This window comes from Pteronotus mesoamericanus, unplaced genomic scaffold, assembly GCF_021234165.1.
Source record: "Pteronotus mesoamericanus isolate MK-2021 breed Mesoamerican mustached bat unplaced genomic scaffold, CSHL_Meso_final scaffold_54, whole genome shotgun sequence".
NCBI classification, from domain to species: domain Eukaryota; kingdom Metazoa; phylum Chordata; class Mammalia; order Chiroptera; family Mormoopidae; genus Pteronotus; species Pteronotus mesoamericanus.
The window spans coordinates 78680849-78704142 of NW_026555321.1; the positions used below are offsets into that span (position 1 = coordinate 78680849).

The following is a 23294-nucleotide window of genomic DNA, read 5'->3' on the forward strand; positions in this document are numbered from 1 at the left end:
TTGAGAAAAGTTGGTATCATTGACTGATTCCTAGAGAGAAGCTTATGTTGCAACAAAATGCCTCAGCATCAACAGTAGAGAACTCAGGGATATTATTAGCATCCCCTCAAGAAACTGCCTGGCTGAAAGGCAAGCCTATCCTTTTATATATATATATTATATTATACATATATATAATATATATATACACACACACTTATTTACAGATGAAATATACATATTTTTGGTAGTATTTAAACCACTTTATGTTTCTTAACATCAGGACATGCTTTATCCATGACATTATCTGAATAGCATGCTAAAAATATAGCATGCTATATTCTTCAAGAAACTAAACTATGTTATAAACCATCTTTTGCATATTTAAATATCATGATAATTTTCTACTATATATGAACATCAGACACTTCAGGTGTTGGTCCAAGTCATACTGAAGGTAGAGTCTTCACCACACAGCCACATGAAATCCATGTCCATATAGTACAAAGCACGTGGATGGGTCCTGGAAATGTTGGTTTTACTGAGGTTCTTACTGTCAATGTTAAGCATCTGAATTGTATGCCCAAGCTCTGAAACCAATGTTTGTTTGTTTGTTTGTTTTCTAAACAGAGCTTTTGGAATGACATTGCATAGGAAGGCCACAGCAGCTAAGTCCTGAACTAAATTTAGGTAACCAGAAGAAAAAGGCTTGTTTCTTGTTCATCAAAGGAACCGGGAGCCAGCCTTGATTCCCTGCCCTAGAGAGGGTTGGTATTTGCACTCTCAAACCTTTTGTACTCAATCCCTCCAGTCTTGATGCTTCGACCAACCTGAGTTGCTAATGCAGCCTCCTTTATTAAAGACCATGAGATTTCTAAAAGTTTGTTAGAAATTCTACTTTTCCATATTAGACTGCAGTAGTAATCTGAGTTAAACCTAGATCATTGAACTCTTCTCTTCCTGGAGAACTATAAGAAGACATCTCCACGACTAGTCATACTGGTTTATTTATCCCATCAACATCCCTCAGGTAAGCGGGATCCTGAATTGTATTTCTGACTCTACTAGTGCCCTGACGCTCCATCCTCATCTTAATGGGAAAGCAGAAGTCCCTGAAACACCTCTTGAAATTTTCATCCAGAAAAGCATAGAGAATGGGGTTCAGGCTGCTGTTGGTGTAACCTAAGGCGATGCAGAAGTAATAGCTGGAGAGGGCAGCGGTGCTGTGGGAGGTGCTCCCCAGAGCCTCCACGAGGATGAAAATGTGAATGGGAGTCCAGCAGACGATAAAGACTGCCACCACCACCAAGACAAGCCTGGTGATTCGACGGAGATTGCGATCTTTCTCTCGGGAGCCAGAAAGGAGTCGGACGCTCTTTAAGCGCAGGATCATCAGGGTGTAGCAGATGATGATGATGATGACGGGGATCACAAAGGCAAATACAAAGACACAGATTTTCATGAAGAGGTCCCACCAGGAGTAATCGTCATCTGGGAACTGCAAGGAGCACTCAATGACATCGATGTCTGCAAAAGGTGAACAAAAACAAAACAAAGCACAAAGAGAAAAGGATTACTACTGTGGCTGCAAAGTGTTTTAAATGTGATTTTTAATACTTTTGATTGCAAAGGTCCAATAATAGCGAGATAATATTACCTGAAGCAGGTTACCTAATTAGGAATGAAAGCCATGGATATTAACCATCCTATCTTTGTGCATGGAACAATAAACCCAGAAAGTCACCATTTATTGGTAACATACACTGAACTACAGAATAAATTAAATTAGCTATCAATATGAATTATCTAGTTCTGAAACTGGTTTCACATTGATGATTCTCAGAACAGTTAAATTGTTAATTTATAGCATTAGCGCTTATTTGCATTTCTATTTATTAACAATTCTTCCAGACCCAAGTTTCTGACAATAAAAACTAGTATGTATTAGTAATAAATGACTAAATATTGCAAACCTAGCCATTTAATTTAACAAAAGCTAACTTGTCCTAAAAATATTAACTGGTTTACAGGAAGCTTTTATGAAGGTCAGTAAAAGTTTATATAAAATTTGTCTAAATATGACCAAAGTACTGTGATTTAGTGGAGCCAATGGTGACCCTCGTGATTAAGGGCATTGCTGAAGAAACATGAACAACTTCTGGAGTAGAAGAAGAAGGTGGAAAAGAAAAAGAAAAATTAGAAGAAGGAACAGGGAGGAGAAGAAGGAAGGGAATCATCATCATTAAGGAAATTTAAAAAATCAGACACATTTTTCATTCTTACCAACATTGACTAGGTAACAGGTAAATATTTTTATATGATTATTTAGAAAACTGCTTTATTTGCTCCAATTCTCTTTGATGGAGAGTTTTTTGTTTTTTGTTTTTTTGGAGTGCTGTTAATATTCTAAGAACAGACACCAAAAGAGCAGAGACCCAGGATAAGTACCTTTTATAATACTTTCATTGTGGATCTGCCCGCCCCTCCAGAGCTCCCATTTGTCGTAACTGTCAACCAGCCCCCATTTTTTCTTCTTGCCTCTCATCAGTCACTGAGCACAGAACAGGCCTAGCTCTCTTTGTCCTGATCCTTCCTTATGGATAAAGTAATCATGAGCAATTTAAAGTGTAATTTTTATAATGAAAATATTTTCCTTTGACATTGCAAAAACCTGATGTTAAAAAATATTTTGACCCAGCAATTCCCCTGCTGGGATTATACCCTAAGAATCCCAAAACACCAATTCAAAAGAACCTATGCACCTCAATGTTCATAGAAGCATAGTTTACAATAGCCAAGTGCTGGAAGCAACCTAAATGTCCATCAATAAGCGAGTGGATCAAAAAATTATGGTACATTTATACAGTGGAATATGATGCAGCAGAAAGAAAGAAAGAGCTACTATGCTTCGTGACAGCATGGATGGAAATGGAGAGCATTATGCTAAGCTAAATGAGCCAGGGGGTGAAAGACAAATACTTTACAATGTCACTTGTAAGTGGAGCCTGATCAACAAAACAAACAAGCAAGAAAAATATAATGAGCAACACTGAAAGAAAAAACAAACAGTGACAAGAAGGAAGGAGGAGAGGGTGTAACGGGGAAAAGAAGGGGAAGGGTCAAATCAAGGAACATATAAAAAGGACCCATGGACAAAGCCAAAGTGGGGAAGGATTGAGGGAGGGAGGTAGAGATGGGTGGGGAAGGGGAAAGTGGTGGCGGGAAAATGGAGACAAGTATATTTGAACAATAAAAAAGAAAGAAATAAAAAATATTTTACCCTGATATGTTTGTCTAGCCACTATGTGGTATACCTGAAACCAATACAAAATAATATTGAAAGTAAACTGTAATTAAAAATAAAAAATACTCTTGAAAAGAAATAAATTCAAAAAATTATAGTATTTGTTTTGCAATAATGTTTGGGAAACCAAATTTGTATATGGTTTGGGTATAGGTTATATACAAAATATTCAGTATTCTTTTCTTACACATTGCTAATAAAGAACAGATAAAATTAAAAAGGAAATTTTCTCTGGACTTTGCTTGTCTATTGAATCTGGCTTCTTTAAAGGTAGGGAATGTGTCTTTGTTTTTCCTGCTTAACTTTTCTGTATTCCAACATTTTCTCTTTCTTGCTGTTGGCCTCAGCTTAAATATCACTTCAGAGACATGTATATATAGAAGTCAATCCATGTGAATAGTCTTTTCTGCTGCAAATTATATTATCTCTATATTATACTCATCCTACATTTATCATTCTATCCTGGCAGAAGCTAGACAGAAGCTCTTCTGTAATAACATGTTACCTTTCTTAAGGTTTTTCTCTCCATCCAGAATGTAAACTGCTCTAGGATAGGTATTTAGACTGCCATATTCAATATTTAATCCCTTCTACATAGGGTGGCAGAAACATTTGGAGCTCATGGAGAATACATTGTGAAATAAATGAACAAATGAATACCACATGGAAACCCTTAAAAATATGAACTGACTACAGTAGTTATTACAAAAGAGTACTTGCTAAAATAAGCAAAAAGCACCATAAGGGCTGATGTTTAACTTGTATATATTTTTTTGACCCTATGGAACAGCTTCCTCTTGCAAAAATTGTCTTGCATGTAATAGAAGCTCTACAATATTTAATGAATGAGAGAAATAATCAACTACAGCTACAGCTGCATTTTGAAAACCAATTATAGCATGGAAATATACTCCAGAAATATCAATGAAGCTCAATTTATACCAAAAAAGAGAAAGGAGAGTACTGAGGCAATCATCAAGAAAACACAAGTCCAACATTTTTATAAAATGTTCTGTTTCAGAAAAGAGTGAATCCTTAGCTTTAAGGACATACATATTCTAACAATAAATGGATAGAAAAAGATATTCCATGCAAAATGGTAGGCAAAAGAAAGCAAGAATAGCTATACTTATATTACGCAAAGCAGATTTTAAGTTAAAACTGTTGCAAGAGACAAAGAAAGTCATTATAAAATTATAAATGTTTTAATTCTTCAAGAGTATATAACAATTAATAACATATATGCACCCAACATCAGAGCACCTAAACACATAAAGAAAATATTAACAGAACTCAAGGGAACCTTAGGCAACAATACAATATAGTAGGGGTCTTCAGTATCCCACTTCCAAAAATGAATAGATGATCCAGAGAGAATGGTCAATAAGGAAACAGCAGAATTGAACAACATTATAAATAAACAACATGTATATAACAAATCCCATTCAAGAGCAACAGAATATACATTCTTCTCAAGCACACATGGAACATTACCCAGACGATATCATATATTAGATCACAAAGCAAGTCTTAACAAATTTAAGAAGATTGAAATCATATCAGGTATTTCTTTTTACCACATGAAAACTGCATGAAAAGAGACATCAATAACAGGCAGAAAATTGGATAATTCACAAATATATGGTCAAGTGATCTTCAGTAAGGTTGCCAAGAATGCAGAGAGGGGAAAAGAGTCTCTTCAATAAATGGTGCTGGGAAAACTGGACAGACACATGCAAAAGAGTGAAGGTAGACCTTTATTTTATAACAGACCCATAATTCAACTCAAAATGGATTAGAAACCTAAATTTAAAACCCAAAACCATGAATCTCCTGATAGAAAACAAGGGGCAAAAGCTACTTAATACTGGTCTCAGTAATAATTTGGGGGGATATGACACCAAAAGCACAAACAAGAATAACAACAACAACAAAAATTGAGATTGCACCTAACTAATGTGAACCAAAAAGCTTCTATGAAGAAAGGATACAATCAAGAAAACGAAAAGGCAACCTACAGAATAGAAGAAAATATTTACAAACTATGTATCTAACAAGGGGTTAATATCTAAGATATATAAGGAGCTAATACAACTCAACAGTAGAAAAGCAAATAACCTTATATAAAAAGAGGCAAAGAACTTGAATAGACATTTCTCCCAAAACGACATATAAATTTCCAAAAGGTATATGAAAGTATGCTCAACATCAGTAATCACCCAGAAAATGCAAATCAAAACCACAATGCTGTAACACCTTACACCTGTTAAATTGGTTTTTATTTAAAAAAAAAAGAAATAACGTGTTGGTGAGGATGTAGAGAAATGACAACACTTTTGCACTATTAATGGGAGTGTAAATTTGTTCAGCCATTTTAAGAAAACAGTATGGAGTTTCTCAAGAAAGTAAAAATAGAAAGTAAAAAAATATATATATGATATAGCAAACCCACTTCTGGGTATTTATCCAAAGGAACTGAAATCAGGATTTCAAAAGATTCCTTCATTTTTATGTTCATTGCTGCATTATTCACAATAGCTAAGAAATGGAAACAACCTAAATATCCATCAATGGATGAATGAATAAAAATATGATATATAATAATTAAATATTATTCAGTCTTAGAAAAGAAGAAAATCCTGCCATTTGCAATAACATGGATGGACCTGGTGCCCATTATGCTTAGTGAAATAAGCCAGGTGCAGAAAGACAAATATTGTATTATCTCACTTATATGTGGAATCGAAAATAGTCAAAGTTTTAGAGGCAAAGAGTAGAACAGTGGTTTCCAGGGGCTGGGTAGGGTGGTGGTTTGAAGGGAAAATGGGAGGTGATGGTCAAGGGTACAAAGTTTCATTTGTGCAAGTAATAAATAAGTTCTGGAGATATATTCTGCAGCATAGACCCTATAGCTAACAGGACTGTACTCTAGACTTAAAAATGTGTTAGGTAAAAATGTGTAAGGGTAGATGTTATAGTAAATGTTCTTAACACACACACAAAAAGATAATAATAAAGAGGGCAGGAGGAAATTTTGGAAGGTGACAGATATGACTATGGTATTGATGGGTTGATGGTTTTACAGGTAGTTGTCCTCAAACTTATTGAGTTGTATACATTAAATATGCACAGCTTTTTACAGGTCAATAATAACATAATAAAGTATTTTTAAAACAGTATTTATTTTCCTTTTATATTAATATTAGAGGATTAATGCTTGCTTTGTACATGTTCCAGTGCTTTGAGGCTGTCATAAATGTAGTCATATCTAATATCTAAACTAAAGCCTTCCTGGTGTGTATTTTTTAAAGAATAATTCTGTTTCTAGCTATAAGAAGAAGAAAGAAGAAGAAGAAGAAGAAGAAGAAGAAGAAGAAGAAGAAGAAGAAGAAGAAGGAGGAGGAGGAGGAGGTGGTGGAGGAGGAGGAGGAGAAGGAGGAGAAGCAGAAGGAAGAAGATGGAAAAAGAAGAAAAAAAAGAAGAGGAGGAGAGAGGGGGTGGGGGGGAGGAAGAATAAGGCGGCAGCTATGAATTCCCAAAATAAATAGTGCACACATATAACATATAAATATAATTTAAAATGTTATATTTAGTATATTGTCTATAAAATGAAAATTTTCCTTTACACAATAGCCCTTCAATATTGAATGAAAACCCTACAGATGTTGATAAACACAAGCAATTAGGCAGGACCTGTTAATTTCTGATGTCAGATAACGATACTGGCAGCTAATATTTTTAAGTGCTCACTAGGCACTGCTTTATCCCGGGCAGTGCTTTATCAGTGTTCAACATTTTGACTCAGATCTGGAAAACACCCTAGGATTGTTTATTAGTCCTATCTTTCAGATGAGGAAAATGAGGCACAGAGGTCTAGGTAAGGTTCCTAAGTGACACTGCCCATAAATGGTGAAATCAGGATTCAATCCCAGCATCTGTGCCCTTGACCAAAGAGAAATGCTGTGAACTCAAGAGGCATTAACCAAGATTTCTTGTCCAAGTAGATATATTCAAATGCAATTAACACCTGATTCATTTCAGTGAGCACTCTCCACAAACAACAGTATGAAATACTAACACCATTCAGCTCTGACTTAGCATGTAGAAATTATCTAAACACTCCTCTTGGTTATTCAAGACTCTTGACATGCAGTGTGATGCAACACTCCAAAGTGAGCCCACTGGAAGGTCTAGAGAAAGTCTCTTATTATATGAACAAAATTGCTTCCGAAAATAGACACAAAGAAAGAATGGCGTCCTCCAACAGGGCTACTTTAATTTTCACCCATTTCCTACTCTATTTGCTCCACACATTAATCTTCTGCCTACACTGGTGCACCTTTTCTTCCATTGAATATGCACACATTCATCTACAGCAGCTCCTACTTGGAAACCCACATCTATCTTTGTTTCCTCTTTCAAAAATCTAGTTGATATCCATTTCTTCTAGGATGTCATTTTCTGACAATGATTAGAGAAGTGTAAGGGTTAAATCTTTCTAAGTATAATGTGGAATAATAAAAATCAGTTCTTCATTTGCTCTGGGAAAAATCATCCATGTTCTTTTAATCTTTAGCCTACTCTCTGAACCTCATATTGTATATGCAAAAACTTTTCTTAAATCTGAGTTATTATGCATAAACACCTAAGGCTGAGAGTTTCTTGCAACTTTATTTTCATTTGTTCTACTTCTAAAGAAACAAAATCCTGTATAAAATTAATCATATTTTTTTAAAAAACTCTTCTTTGATAAAGTTTTGGCATTTCTTAAAATTTACCAAGTATTATAGCTTAACCCCTGCAGTGGCTATGCTGGAAATTCATTTTATAGTTTCGGAAGAAAAAGAAAATGTGCTCCGTTAAAAAAATGTGTAGCATGCAAGATAAGCTATACTTTTAGCACCTGCCCTTTCACTGTGACCTGGGAAGTCTCTGCTGCACATATTCCATTACCTGTGCTCACAGATATCATGGACCTCCCTAACACAATGGAGCGTTTAGACAACTGCTAAGGTAGTAAATAACATTAATCATGATTATTATTAATGATTGATTTATATGATTATATAATAATGAATGATTTAATGATTATTAAAATGATTGTTCTACTCCCCTTTCCCCAGGAATTCTATTAAGACCAAATATATTTTTACTCTTTTATCTTTTACTAGTAAAGCAAAACTCCTAGAACAGAAGTTCTCACCTTGGCTGCAGGTCAGGGTTAAGCTGGGGACAGCTTAACAATCTTGATATCCAGACTGTGCCTCAGGTCAATTAAACCAGACCCTCCAGGGTGTGACCAGGCAGCAGTATTTTTTAAAGTACCAGATGGTTCTAATGTGCAGCCCAGGATGAGAACCACTGTCCTAGAAATACAGGGAAAACATCGAGTAACCTGTTGGTGTGGGGTAAGAAAGAACTAACATGTCCAAAATTTAATGGCCTAGTTATCTGTACTACCATCCATTTGTGAACCTGATTTTGAATGGCCTACAGTCAAATGTAGCTATTATGATAGTGTTGTGGAGATTAACCCTTAAGGAGAAGAAGGTAAAGAGCAGTATGTCTCTAATGATTTGGGGTCCTTTTTGGGACAAAACAAGAGGAGCGAAGAGGTATATCTCAGAATTGCCAGAATACAATGGAATTGTACTTTAAAAATCTACATGTTGCTGGCATTTCTGAAACAAGAGAGAGGTCGGGTTCTATGCTCAGGTAATATCATCTCATCTTCTGTTTAAATGTGGAAAGAAACACAAAATTGTTTTATTTTTCATCTTCCATGAATTTAGGCATTACATTTCCATTGTCTTTTGGTTTTTCCCATAGATGTCCCAATCACTCCCAAATAAAAAGCTTGTTTCCTTAGAAGTTATATTTTAAAAAATGAAATGAAAATGCCTTCCCTTACCTTCCCTGACTTTGGTTCCTCCAAGGACAATTGCGGATATTCCAACGGATGAAGACAGGAGCCAAATACAGATATTGATGATCTTTGCCTTCAGAGGTGTGCGAAAGTCCAGTGCCTTGATAGGGTGACATACAGCAATATATCGGTCCACACTCATCATAGTCAAGGTGAATATGCTGGTAAACATGTTGTAATAGTCAATGGAAATGACTATCTTGCACAGCATATCCCCAAACGGCCAGGAATTCATCAGATAGACTGTGCTCTGGAAGGGCATGGTGGTAGTAACTAAAGCATCTGCCATAGCCAGGTTAAATATATAAATGTTGGTCGCTGTCTTCATCTTAGTGTATCTAAAGACAAGAAACAAGATCATTTCTCTCCATCTTCATGTCAAATCCATGAGGTTAACTGTTTGTGAAAACCTTTGGACTACTAAATTTGGTTTTCATTCACTTATTCTTTACATGTTTATTGTGTGTCTAATATTAGTAAAAAAAAGAGTTTTAGTCTTTAAGAATAGTATAAAAATGGGCAAAAATCTCTGACATTAGCTTTTATTATAGTGTTTTGTGCAAAATTTATTTAAATGAAAAATTAACAGGTAGAGGAAACAGTCTAGATATATAGATGAATTTACACAGTATAGATCTCAACAGATTTGCATATAATATAGGTCTTTTTAATTTCACTAACATACATAAGTTTGTTGATTTTTGTTTGCCACTATGCACTGGTTTTTCATTTTCAATGCATCAGTAAACAAAGAAGGCTGAGTTTTTCCCTTATACATGTCATAGCACTAAATGTAACCCATTACAGTAAGTAAGGAAGAAGTCTGTTTTTCTTGCATCTTGAGTGAGTTTTCAAATACATAATTTGTTTCATCTTCTGACTGAGGAGAGAATAATTTTCAAGGTAGGTAAGAAAGACTGCCTTTAATCCCAAATTATTCTTCTCATTACCACATGAAGTTTAGAACAATTCCATTTTCAACTAAAACCAAATTAAGAGAATTCTTTTACTTAGAACATTTCTTCAGGGATCTATAGTGCATGAAATGTTCCAAACTATACCAGCAGCTTTTCAGAGGCCAAATGCTAATATGTTAGGAAAATCTGTATGTTAATTATTCTCTATACACTTCAGATTTGTAGACCTTATCACAATTATTGCAGCCATGCCCCATGAACCTTCAAAGAGCTAGGCTTCCTCAATGTACAGTCATGACTTTTATTAAAGGCCATTTAAAAAGGAACTATCTTATGTAAAACCACTTCTGCTTTGGTTATAAAAAATAAATATCAATGGTATTCATTGATCATGGTGTTGGTGCCATTCAAGACATAAATTTCCACATGAGAAACTTTTTACCATGAAATGATATAACAACCTCAGCTGCCCTTGGAAATAGTGTGGTCTAATGTGAAGGTAGATAGTCCTTAGTCTGGACACAATATAAGACTTTTCTGAGTTTCAGTTCTTGTTAAATAATGTTAGTAAAGCCTAACAGGCAATACATAAGATAAAGGTGGTAGATGGCCTGACTCAAAATATTTGACTCACAGCGTTACACTTCGGATTCCCAATGCCCTGCCTCCCCAATCTTTCCTTTCTCTCTCCTGTTCTTGTCAGGAGAGGTATTTGTTTGTACTTGGATGAAGGCATTATTAGGACTGGTACTACAATCAATACCTTCTGGTTTTCATTTTGATGCTCTTGACTAAACAGTGATTTAATCTGGTGAGGAGTTTACTTAAAACTATGCTTTGCATTATAGTTTTCACTCAAATACTTTTTTTAATGTTATTTAGTTATTATTAGAGAGAGGGGAAGGGAAGGAGAAAGAGAGGGAGAGAAATATCAATGAGTGGTTGCCTCTCAAGCACCCCATACTGGGGACCTGGCCCACAACCCAGGCATATGCCCTGGATGGGAATCGAACCGGTGATCCTTTTCTTCACAGGTAGGCACCCAGTCCACTGAGCCATACCAGCCAGGCTATTTTTTTAATGCTCTGTAAGCTTTAGAAAGTGATTGAATGTGCAAGGTCAATGCTCAGAACATAGGTTTTATAAAGTCATAGATAACTAAGCAAGTACATTTACTGAGACAGCCAAGTATTTCTTGTGAGCAAGACTGAAATACTATCTGTTTAAATATCGTCTTCTTAAAAATATAGTTATGTTGGAAAAATGCATCTTAAAAGCAGCACTCTTACTCTTTCAACTTTTTCCCCTCAAGTCCCTACTGCTAGCAAAGACCTTAGCAGGCAGTATCTGTAACTTCTACTCTCATGTTTTTTTCCCTGATATTCTCTACTTTCTTTATAAAGTTAGCCTGACTCTCATGTTTTTTCCCTGATATTCTCTTCTTTCCTTATAAATTTAGCCTGATCTTGTCTGCCTTACACTATTAGGTAGACCTGGGTTCTAGTCATTTTTCCTTCCAACTGATAGACTTTGGATAGTCGCTAAAAACCCTGACTTGGTGTTTCCCAACTATAAAATGGGAAATAGAATATCTATTTCATAAAGTTCCTGAAATAATGTGGACTGCACATAATACATGCACACAGTCTGGAGAATACGTCTAATTTATTTCATGTTCCCCAAATCGTCCTTCCTCTCTCATGTGGGTAGGAGCCACCAGTTCCCACCAGAAGCAAAGGGGAATATAGGTTCTGATTAAGGCTCAAGGTTGTATTTACCCAATTTATTTTGAATAAAAGATAAGAGTGAAAATGAAACCCAGAATCTTATACATTGGAAGGACAAGAATAGAATAATATACAATATTATACTACTATATATCTTAAATAATCATAAATGTTGAGTGGTAATTTTCTCATAGTTTTTCAAAAGTATTTATAACAAATGGATATATGAAATTGCTTAAGAACTTATAAAGAATTTAGATCCTGTCATCAGATCTCAGAACATGAGAAACACCCACAACAAAAATGTCTACAAATTACATTAATTGTAGCAAAAGCCCCTGCTCCCAGAGAAACAAGCTCAGCCCACCTCACCCACGTGAGAGCTACCGCTGTTACCATCCCAACAGGCTGGTACATCTACCAGGGACCTAGAGGAGTCTGCACTCTCCTGCCATGGAGACCCTGGTTCTGCTGACATCCCTATGTCATGGCATCACCTTCCTGTTTTGAGAAGTTTCATAGCAATGACAACAATACTAATAATAACCATTTATTTCAAAACCCACCCTGAGTCAGGCATTCTGCTCTACACTCCACATGCTTTATTCCATTTGTCCTCAGAGCAACTCTGTGCGGTAGATATCAGCCTCCCTAATGTATGAATTTTGTAAAATTCCCAAGTCTGTAAATTGCTCCAAGGAATGTGGTTATAAAGAGCAGGGCAGGAATGCAAAACCAGAGGTTTGATCCCAGCTCCCACAGTCTCATTTCTCCCCAGCACTGTATAATGTATTACACAAAACTCAGTATTTTGACTTCCATGTATCTTATTTGATTCTCACAACAACTGTTTCAAGTTTACCCTGGAGATTTAAGTCTTTTTCCCAATTTAGCTGAAGAAAGTTAGACTCGGGTAAGTAATTTGTGCCTGCAGAGGCAGGAGCTCAGTGGGAGGATCTGGAAGGGGCAGGGGGGCAAGGCTCTTCTCTCACGCTTCTGAAAGACACATGCTTATAACCCTATTATGCCAGAAAGGGAGAAAACAACAGGTATAATTAAAAGTAATAAATAAACAGTGAGTTCAACAAATATTTATTGAGAGTCTTTTACACACCATACTGGACTGGCTCCTATGAGCACATCATTACAAGGCAAAACTCTCAGCCTCCACAGCCTGATTGAGCTGTTTGGTATTGTTTGTATTTAACCAAAATGAAACAGTAATTAGTCCTCCCAGTCACTATATGTCTGCTGGTGGAAAATACAAGTAAACTTTCTTACTATGGGAAGGTATAAATTTAGTTTCCATTTCATCTACATTGCTTTACAAAAATTCACAAGTATTTCAAGTAAAATGGCACCGTGTGGGTGGGAAGTTGGGGCTCATGCGGGAAGCTGGAGGTGGGCTGGCAGCAAGTTGTTGCACTTTTTAACACACATACCACAGCAGCATATGGCACTAAAAGAGCAAAGTCTGTGGGCTGTCCTCGCTGAACTTGACAATGTTCCAAATCTGAAAAAAAACAGGACAGTGCCCCAGGAGGGGCCATGGAGCAGGCCAAAAAGAGGGGTCAAGTAGGGAGCTGAGAGTGCCAGCCGTGGGATAACATGGCAGGGGCGTCTCCAGGAGTTAAAAATGCTCCCCATGACACCTTACCTCAAGGCCTTCCTAGTGTAGCTCTCCTTACAGAGAATTTAGGCATGGCTTTTAAATTGGCAACCATATATGCTTGTGTGATGCCAAAGGGAACAAAGTAATCTGCCGAGCCATCAAGGACCAATGTCAGCAGGCAGGGTTTCTGGGAAAGTGATACACTGGCCACCCAAGAAAAGAGACACTAGTGGGAGGAATATTGAGCCTGCTATTGAGGTGTATTGCCCAAGTGTTTTTTTTTTTTTAATTTAAATAATGATTCATTAATGAGAAGCTCCTTTTTAGCTTTATGACAGCATGATAAATCAATAATCCTGATGGCTAAGCACCAATTAGTTAGCATGGGATTTGGTACTTGATAATTGCTCAGTAAATGGCAGCCCTCGTTGTCCTCATTGCTACTCCTGCTGTTGTTGTTATTATTAATGTTATTATTAATTATCTACTGTCCTAATAACCCATGTCACAGTGCCGTAAGATACCAATGCCCTCATTTTATCTGGAGATGATTCTCAGGAGTTCTCAGAGTCCATATCTAATAAGTAAAGAAACTCAGGACTGCCATTCCAAAGCTTCTTATGGAGTCAGAAATTTTCTCAGAAGAATAAGGTGATTCTGAGAATTCTGCCGCCTCCATCACTAAGGACTGAAAAACATTCCGATTAGTGTGGTCACATACATGGGGGTAGACAGCATCTGACATGAGGAAACTGGGCATGGTCCAGAAGGTAATACTGATATAAAATATTAGCAGGCTGCCCCTCGGTGGGCAAATGCTGCCGTGTATATTATGGTGTCTTAGTTTTTCCAAAGGCAGCACCCATTTTTCTGAGAAGAGGAAGTAAGTGATTTGACTGAAACCACAAATTTGTGAGACAGTGGGAAGTAAAATCTGAGCATTCTGAGTAGCCGTCAAGCTACAGCTCCAACATAACAAAAACAACAAACACCTATGAGCCTCCCTTAACTTGAAATGCTGGAGCTGCACTAGGAACCTGGAGACCCTCAAACACCAAACTCAGCAGGAAGAAAGTTCTGCAGCCCCTGAAAAATGCAATCCTTTAACCAACAGCAGAAGGCTAGCACAGTGAGAGACAAGTTTTGGCACTCTTTCCTCTGCATTGCCAACAAGCACGATTTACTCCTTTTCCTGGGCGTGTTTTCCAGACACATGGTCTTCTAGATTTTATGTTTAAAACGGTCAAAAATAATGATGACTGTACTGATGTGAATTCTCAGAAAATTAATTTGAAAACATAACGAGTTTGTTAGATTAAATCCTGCAGATACCTTCAGTTTACCTCGATGAAATTAATTTTCTATCTGTCCTTTTGGACTCTTTGCTATTAAACTTATGCCTCTTTCCTAAAGGGAAGTAGCTATTAATTTTAGAAAATGACCAAAAATTCAGTTATTTTTTTTCTCCAATGATCTGACTTTGAACTTACCTCAATCTGTAGCATTCTACAGGAATCCTATTCCCATAGGCATCAGGACCTTTCAGTTCTCCAGAATTATTATCTTATGCAAAGAGAAAAAGCTACAAAGAGAACTGAAGATAAGTGGGGTGTGCCCCTGAGTCCCACAACTGTGGAGACTGCAGTCACCAGGCAGGTAGTGACAAACAGCCAGAATACTGGACACGCATTGCATCACACTCCTTCGATGGGATGTGGTGGAAAGAGTGGAAGAAGGGAAATGTCAAAGTAATGATTTTACTGGAATAGCCAGCACCCCAGGAACTACTCATGATGTCTGCAGTGAGGGCCTTGACTCCCAGAACCATGTTCAAGTGCATTCAACTGTGTATGCAGTGTGCTTATAATGGCCAGTAACACCTGGTGGAAAACTACCAGTCTCAAATGACTGAAGTGCTGTTTCCTAGTATATAGCTATCTGGATATATACATGTAAATATCTTGTTATTTTTCTGTTTTTTATACTGAAAACTGAGTTCTCTGATAAAATTTCTTACTCCTTAAGAAGCCTTGGAATGACAATCCTGAATTCCTTTACTTATTAGATATGGGCTTTGAGAACCTCTAAGAATCATCTTCAGAAAAAGTGGGGGCATTGGTATCTTATAGGATTGTGATACAGGTTAGTAGGACTGTAGTAGATAATTGATAATAACATTTACAATAATAACAACAGCAGAAGTAGCAACGATGACAACAAGGACTGGTCTTCACTGAGCAATTATCGAGTACTAAGTCCTGTGCTAAGGTAGGCTGCAGAGTGCTGGCAGAGAGGAGACCCTTCTGCTCTGTCCTCTGTCAGGAAGGGAGCCCTTCACAGGTGGAAAAAAACATTAAGAAGTATAGAGTTTTGAGTTTTGTTATAAAATAATGAGTTGATAATGAGTTAATGAGCTCAACAGGAACTCAGAAAATTGTTCCTATTGTTATAGCTGATCTCTAAATGCTCATAACTCCATCCATTCTTAATCTGATGGCTTCCTTGCCCATCTCTAGACCAATTCCTTTGGAATCTCTCAATTTATAACATTTTATGTTTTCTTGTCTTTCATGTAAATTCTTTATTTTATGTATTGATTTTAGAGAAAGAAAGGGAGGGAGGGAGAAAGGGAGCAAGGAGCAGATCATTTTGTTGTTCTGCTTTTCTGTGCATTCACTGGATACTTCTTGTATGTACCTTGACCGGGGATGAAATCCCCAGCCTTGGTGAATCGGGATGACGTTTTACCCAACTGGGCTACCCGACCAGGCTCATGTGAATTCTGGCTTGTTTGATCAGCAAGCCTTTTGCAATATTATTCCCACTCCCAAAATCTATTCTTCTTACATAAGTTTTCCTTATTTAAGTAATAAACCAGTGCCCCATCCAAAGAAAGAAACAAAAAGATCTAGTCATTTATTTATTTTTTTGATGAATAAATGTTATTCTGAAACCATGATGTTTTCCTAAAGGGAAGTAGCTTATTACTTATAGAAAAAGAAGGAAAATTCAGTTATTTTTTCTCCAATGATCTGACTTTGACTAAAAATCTTAGCCAAAGATTAACTAAAACTCTTTTGTTAATACAGTCCTAAGCCTCTCTTGCAGCTGTACAGTTTTAGGATGTTGCACAGAGCCTCCTGTGGTGGCAATTGAGTGTATTCATAAATTAATATGGAGAGAAGTAGGTACCAACTGCCCAGTTCACATAGAGATATTGTTGCTCAGAAGATAAAGCTTAATGATCAATGGAGAGGATCTATCATCTCCCAGAAGGAAATAAGTTCCTCCTGGAATTAACTCTAAGACAGGCACCAGGAAAAACTGCTGTCTTGTAAAGTCACCATAATCAAGAAGTGATCATAGAGACTACAATTTTGCCTGGAGTCTGTAAGAGTTTAGGGGCACTTTAGTGATCTCCAAATTAGTTTTCTTTTTCTTTTTTTTTTTTCTTTTTTTGGAGAGGGTCTGTATAGTCTCTAACCTCTGAAACAGTTCCACCAGGATTTAGACTTCATCTGGAATCACATGTCCCACAGAGGAGGAGAAAATTCCATTTAGTCAATCCCCATAAACATTTGCAATAAAATCAATTATCTCCTTTTAGAGCTTGTCAAGTGATAAAATTACTTTGAGAAATGCAAGATAGGCTCTTCTGTAAACAATTTCTGAAGTTATCTTTGCTATTCTTGTTTTAAAGGAAATGTTTAATGTTGATTCCATGAGAGAATTCAGGATAAAGTAGAACATTTTTTTTAACAAAAGTGTAAGTTAAAACTAATGTTAGATAATAGAGAGCAGCACATGGCTAATTATACCAACATACCTCTGTCTTTTCTCTAATGCCTCTCTAGGTATAATTTGGCAATGTTATCTAAAGTAGGCCATGTTGACATTTAGAGATTATGGAATATATGTGCACATAAACTGCAATAGCTAATAATGAGCATTCAAGGAGAAACAATAAAACAGCTGGGAAGGAAAAGAGGCATGCGCTGTAGTGGACATTCTGATTGGGTCAGCCAACTTGCCCAATTTGGTTACAGCCACATAGTTTTGGTATGACTGGCTCAAGTTCAACCAAGAGGCCCAGACTAAGTCAGGTAAAGCTTTTCTTTAAATTAAAAGAGAACATATATACATAATTATAATGAATACTAACCTTGAGGGGAGTGGTTTCTTAGGTAGAACAGGAAGGGAATAGGAAATGTTTTATAGCTGAATTGTGTCCCCACCCTCCAAATTCATGTGTTAAAGTCCTAATCTCCATCCCTCAGAATGTGACTATATTGGAATATAGGGCCTTTAAAGAGGTCAAATTAAGATAAAATGGGGTTTTAAAGTGTGCCTTAATCCAGTACGACTGTTGTCCTTGTAAGAAGAGATTAGGACACAGACACACACAGAGGGAAGACCATGTGAAGAAATAGGGAAAAACAGTAATCAGCAAGCCAAAGAGAGAAGCTGCAGAAGAAACCCAACCCTGCTAACACCTTGATTTTGGCCTTCTAGCCTCCAGAAGCACAAAATATAAATATGTGCTGTTTAAGCCATATAGTCTCTCATACTTTGCTGTAGCAGCCCTTGCAAATAAATACAGGAACATGCTCTGGACACCTGAGGTACTTGTAAGATAATTATATAGAGCCACCCAGAAGGAAGGGGGCCAACTGAGTCTGTAGCTAAGTATGAGTACCTGGGAGAGAGACTCACAGATTTAGAATTGGTTAGAATTCCCCTGAATGTTATGGCCAGAGGACTGGATGATGCCATTGAGAGTGTGATGGTCAGTTTGATGTGCCATCTTAGCCAGGCTACACTCCCCAACTATTTAGTCAAACATTCACGTAGGTGTTGCTGTAAAGGTGTTTTGTAGATGTAGTTAAAGTCGAATATCAGTTGACTTTAAACAAGGGACATTATGTTATATAATCGAACGGACCTGATCCAAACCGTTGAAAGGCCTAAAGAACAGAGCTGAAGCTTTCCTAAGAAAGACAAAATTCCACCTGGGGATGGCAGTCTGCATTACTTAATGCCTGCCCCATGGGCTCCAGGCTTGCCTAGCCAGCCCCATACTCATATAAGTCCATTCATTGCAACAAATCTCTTACCATGTACATTTCTGACTGGTTCTGCTTCTCTAGTGAAAACCTCTATGCCAAGTGAGAACCGAAGAGAGCTAAGATGACTCTGGAAATATGACCATTTCAGAAACATCAGAGGAAGAAAAGTCTGATGGAGACTGAAAAGAAACCCAAAGGATGTGGAAGGAAGTCAAGGGCAAGATGCTGTTGGAGAAAGTGAGAATGTAAGAGAGGTCAAGTATGCTAAATCTCCATAGAAGTGCTGACCAGCCTAATGTGAGCATCTGAAATATGAGTGCTATCACTTTGGTGAAGAAGTGTCAGAGAGAGAAACAAAATACACTGCGCTAAGGAACAGGCAGAGACAAGGAAATGAGGCAGAGGGATTATTCTTCAAGAAGTGGATCTATGACACACCAGAGGTTGAAAAAACATTAACTAAGGAAACTCAAAAAAAAAAAAGGAAGGAAGGTTCATGGATATTAATTATTTCTAAGATGAGAGCTACTTCAGTATGTCCAAGTGCTAAAGGGACAAAAGGAGTAGAAAGGAAGAGATTAGGGATAGAGTAGAAAGAAGATAACTGATATGGCAGACATAGCAAGAAAGCAGGAGGCAATAAGGTTCAAACACAGGAGCAGGGGTCTGCCTGTGACTGAAATGAGAGGGGATGAGGGGAGGGCGGCTGCCGATGCACATAGGTAAGAGGAGTGTACCTAGCAGCTGGACGCTGGTATGGCAGTGCACACTTGCTGACCATGAGAGGAGTATGGTCAGTTAGAGGGCTTGGGAATTAGTATCAGGTAATTTTTTGTAAATGGGAAATGGTAAAATGAACTGGTTCCTTCTGGAAAATAGGAGAGAGACACAGAAAAACTAGGCAGAATTGGAGTCAGATACACTTAAAGGACAAACACAAAATTGATTTTGACAGCATTTAGTTTGCAGGGTATAGGAAAAAGGGAGATAGGTTACTGGCTTGATCCAGGGTTAAGGGCTGGTGGAAGACAGTGGCAAAAGGGCAAAAAGACAAGGTAGCTGAGTATATTATCAAGAGAGGCTGAGGTTATTGTTCCTGGGATCTAGGCCAGGTAAGAAAAGATGAAATGTGGTAGTCTGGGAGAAAATGAAGGGCTGCCTGGTAAGGAGGTATCCCAAAGTCTGCAGAAGCGGTGTAGTGGAAAACGAACAGCAGAACGGACCAAAGTGCAGGTTCTGGCATCGGGCTGCTAGAATCATTCTAGCACCGCAAATTAGAAAGATGTGACTTCAGTTCATTTAATATTTCTTTGTTTAATCTTTCTTTCATCATCTGCTACATGGTCATGGTAATATACCTATGGCTGGAAGATTAAATAAAATAATTCACATGAAATAGGCAACTTTACCAGCCTGGCGTATATCAAGTGTTTATTAAATTTTAATTATTTTTTGAAAAGAGTAGAGACAGTCTGTGTGGGAAGTTGTAAAGAGAGTGGGAGAATAGATGTTTAAGATGTTGGAGGAGGGGCTGCCTGGCAAGTCCAGGGTGTAGGCAGGGGTGGGGGTGAAGAAAGCATGAGGTCTGCATCCTGAGTGTCATGCCCATGGGCACACAGTGTTGGCAGGACCCAAGAACGTGGGCCAGAGTTCTGAGGAAGCACTCCCGACGCCAGGGCCACAAGCCCTAAAGCCTGGAGGGAAAGGGGGCTGGAATCCACACAGTTCAGGTTTTCACCGTGAAAGGCTTAATGTGCCTTCGTATTAAGGAATCATGGCAGATGGTACACATTAAATGATGACAGCAAATTAAAACTTTAACATGTAACGCAGGTCAAAAAATAGTCAATGTTTTTCCCACAACCCTAACTTTCTCCCCAGGTATCAGCTGGCCATACCAGACTGGCACCTGCCCTGCCATTGCGCATCCGCATTACATCTCCAGAATGAGTTCCCACACCAGGATGACTGAACTACACCAGGAGCCTTTTGCACGTGGGTTAAAGTAGTGTTCTTCTCAAAAGTGGGCCTCCATCTTTTCAGGCAATGTTGCTCAGCCCTCAACATCCATTACAAAGGCTGCATTTTAACCCAGTTCTGATGAGCATCCCAGAGCCTCTCGGTGCCACCCTCTCCAGTCTTCAGTCCTTTCTCCACCCGACCCAATTAAACCCAGGTCCACCAACTTTTCTTCTGAAGTTTTAGTTTTCAATTTTTCCACCATATATCAGTCTGAACAAATTCTAAATGCTCTGCAATCCTTTTAGCTATAGGTTTAAGAAAACCAACATTTTAAAAGGTTAGCATTTCAGGATGATACTATAACTCTTCATTTTTTTACTTATTATCAGATTTAACCTCCAAGTAATTGAGAAGGAGGTGGCAGGACCAATGATGTGATTATGTGAACTCAATTCTTTTGTGTTTTTAGTTGAATTTATCCCTTTCTAACAAATTTAGTTGGTGGATATTTTATATATATAATATGTTACATATAACATATGCATAGATAATCTAATATATATATATAATCTCAAATCCAATGATTCTTTTTTCTTTCCGACATGTCTAATATTCCCCATTGTCTTTATACATATTTTAGGATTTTTCATTATTTTTAACCCCAGTCTGCAGAGCCATATAAAAAAATCTGTAGAGCAGCTAAGAAACTCTTCTCAAGCAAAACACTTCAGGTGTTCATTCCAATGACAATAAGCTGTATCTGTTTTACTCAAGGACTTAAATATGAGTAGGAATAGATTTGGGTTTTTTCCTTAGTGTCCTCTCTTTATGTAACACTGTAACAACATTTTACTACAAAACACAGCTTCTGTACCACAGATCTCTTAAAATTTTTATTGTAATATAAAATACAGCTGTCTTTTTTTCTTTTAGTTTCAGCCCTGAAGTTACTAATGACTTAGAAAAACAATTTGCTTTTAAATATCCCCCTTCTCTGTAGCCTTTACTCATCACTGATAGAATTCCTGTTAAGCTATTATAGGAACCAAGGGTACCAAGATACAGACACCAATTGTAGGTAAAGTGAGCTTTATAATATATGTGGAGGTTTAAATGATGGTTTTTAGTTCTGGAGCATGGACGAGGATAAAAGACCTGGCATTCCCAAGCCAAAAAGGTATTTGCATGACAATGATTTACCAAGAGAATCAGACTCCTACTATAGATACTGTTCTTAAAGTTCATAATAAAATAAAAAGGTTGTTTTAAAACTAAGATTAGGATAAAATAAATTAGTTTCTCATCCTTTCAATGCCACTAAACAAAGTGACTTGCCCACTTTATTTCGCAGGAACTTCTCAGTTGAATGTAAGTGTCTAATTCACTCTCAAAGGTGCATCTCCAGAGTATTAAGTCTCCCAGAAAATGAAATACATATACATGTCAAAGGGCAGCCAGAACAAAGCTGGGGTGTTTTTTTTCCTTTTTCTTTGTTGAAAAGAGGCTAAAATAAGAATCACTTTACTTACCTGAAAAATTAGCATTATGTGGATAGCGGGATATTTATTATTGGAACTTGAATTCAACATAATTCCACAAAAGAACAATGACATAAAAACTTCAATTTCTCATGGTGGAGAATAAAAAGCAAAGCAAATTCAGTTTATGGATACCAACAACCTTAAATAGTAAACTGGTTTTTACTTCACAAAACATAACACTAATCTGATAAATCACAGAGCATCTATGGGTCTCAATTGTATCTTAAAAAAATGTTTTCAAAGAACAAAACAGTTCTCTGGCACAGGCAACCAAGCAAAAGACCAGGCAAATGGACTAGTTTTCTCTCTAGGAGAATTTGGCCTTGTTCTACACCCTATTACTTACACCGCGCAGAGTTTTCAGGAGGGGTTGGAGGAATGGGGTTAACTCTTACGTCCTCAAGAACCTCTGGCCGCTGGGATTCACCTGTGTGAAGCTCGCAACCCCCACGAAACACTCTCCCAGGAAATTACTCACATCTAAGAGGCCACCCTCTGAGAATCTCTGGGGCCCTGTCCAGGCGCCATAGAGCCCCCACCACCTGGCTGGCGCCCCACCGCCCGTCTCTGTAGCCGGCCTGACCCTCCCTCCTGGCTTCTGTCACTGCAGCGCCCGGACCCTGCGCTCACCGAATGATCACGAACATGACCAGGGAGTTTCCCACCAAGCCCACGACGAACACCAACGAGTAGACCGTCGTGATGATCACCGGGATGGCGGGGGAGATGTGTGCGGGTTCCAGTGGCGCGTCCTCTGAGCTCGCGCTGCTGTTGCTGTCCGGCTCGCCCCAGCCCAGGACCCCACCGCTGCCGTTGGGGAGCAGGCAGGTGCTCGGGGAGCAGGTGGGGCCCAGATTTCCGCGGATGATCTGAACCGGGGACTCCATGGTTGGGCGGCTGCTAGTGGAGCCGAAGGAAAGGCTGCACCTGCGGGGGCTGCGGAAGCGAGAGAATGGGCTGGACCTGGAGAGGCAAACTTTGCCCGCGCCCAGGTTAGCGCGCGGAGGTCGGCGGTGCGGGAGACCCAGGGCCCGCGGATGCCCATCCCGTCAGCACGTCCCCGGGGCGGGACAAGGAGAAGGTTGTCCAGCTTCCACCTCAGGTAACAGGCGCTCTGCTAAGTGCCGGGAGGGGAGGAGAGCTCTTGCGCCTTTTCCCTAGCTCCTGAGAGGCACCTTTCCTTTCCCAGGCAAAGTCCCCTGGTGGAAAGATCGTCAGATTGCCGCTCGGAGTCCCTAAGGACAAGACTCAAGCACGGTG

General features: G+C 38.3%; 1 protein-coding gene across 1 annotated transcript; it reads right to left on the bottom strand.

The window, feature by feature from the left end:
* Positions 1-973: 973 nt before the first annotated feature.
* On the bottom strand, positions 974-22921 carry OPRK1 (opioid receptor kappa 1). The gene is made up of 3 exons (XM_054595897.1): positions 22665-22921; positions 9195-9547; positions 974-1506 (listed from the first exon to the last, which is right to left on the bottom strand). Exons 1-3 carry the CDS (start codon positions 22919-22921, stop codon positions 974-976), a joined length of 1143 nt encoding a protein of 380 aa, XP_054451872.1.
* Between the last annotated feature and the right edge of the window lie 373 nt (positions 22922-23294).

What these genes read in the sequence shown, in the direction of transcription:
- OPRK1 (XM_054595897.1), bottom strand. Translation starts at nt 22,921, where the DNA reads ATGGAGTCCCCGGTTCAGATCATCCGCGGAAATCTGGGCCCCACCTGC. An exon ending in GTCATGTTCGTGATCATTCG is followed by an intron (nt 9,548 to 22,664) that starts GTGAGCGCAGGG and finishes TCTTGTCTTTAG; the next exon opens with ATACACTAAGATGAAGACAG. An exon ending in AGGAACCAAAGTCAGGGAAG is followed by an intron (nt 1,507 to 9,194) that starts GTAAGGGAAGGC and finishes CACCTTTTGCAG; the next exon opens with ACATCGATGTCATTGAGTGC.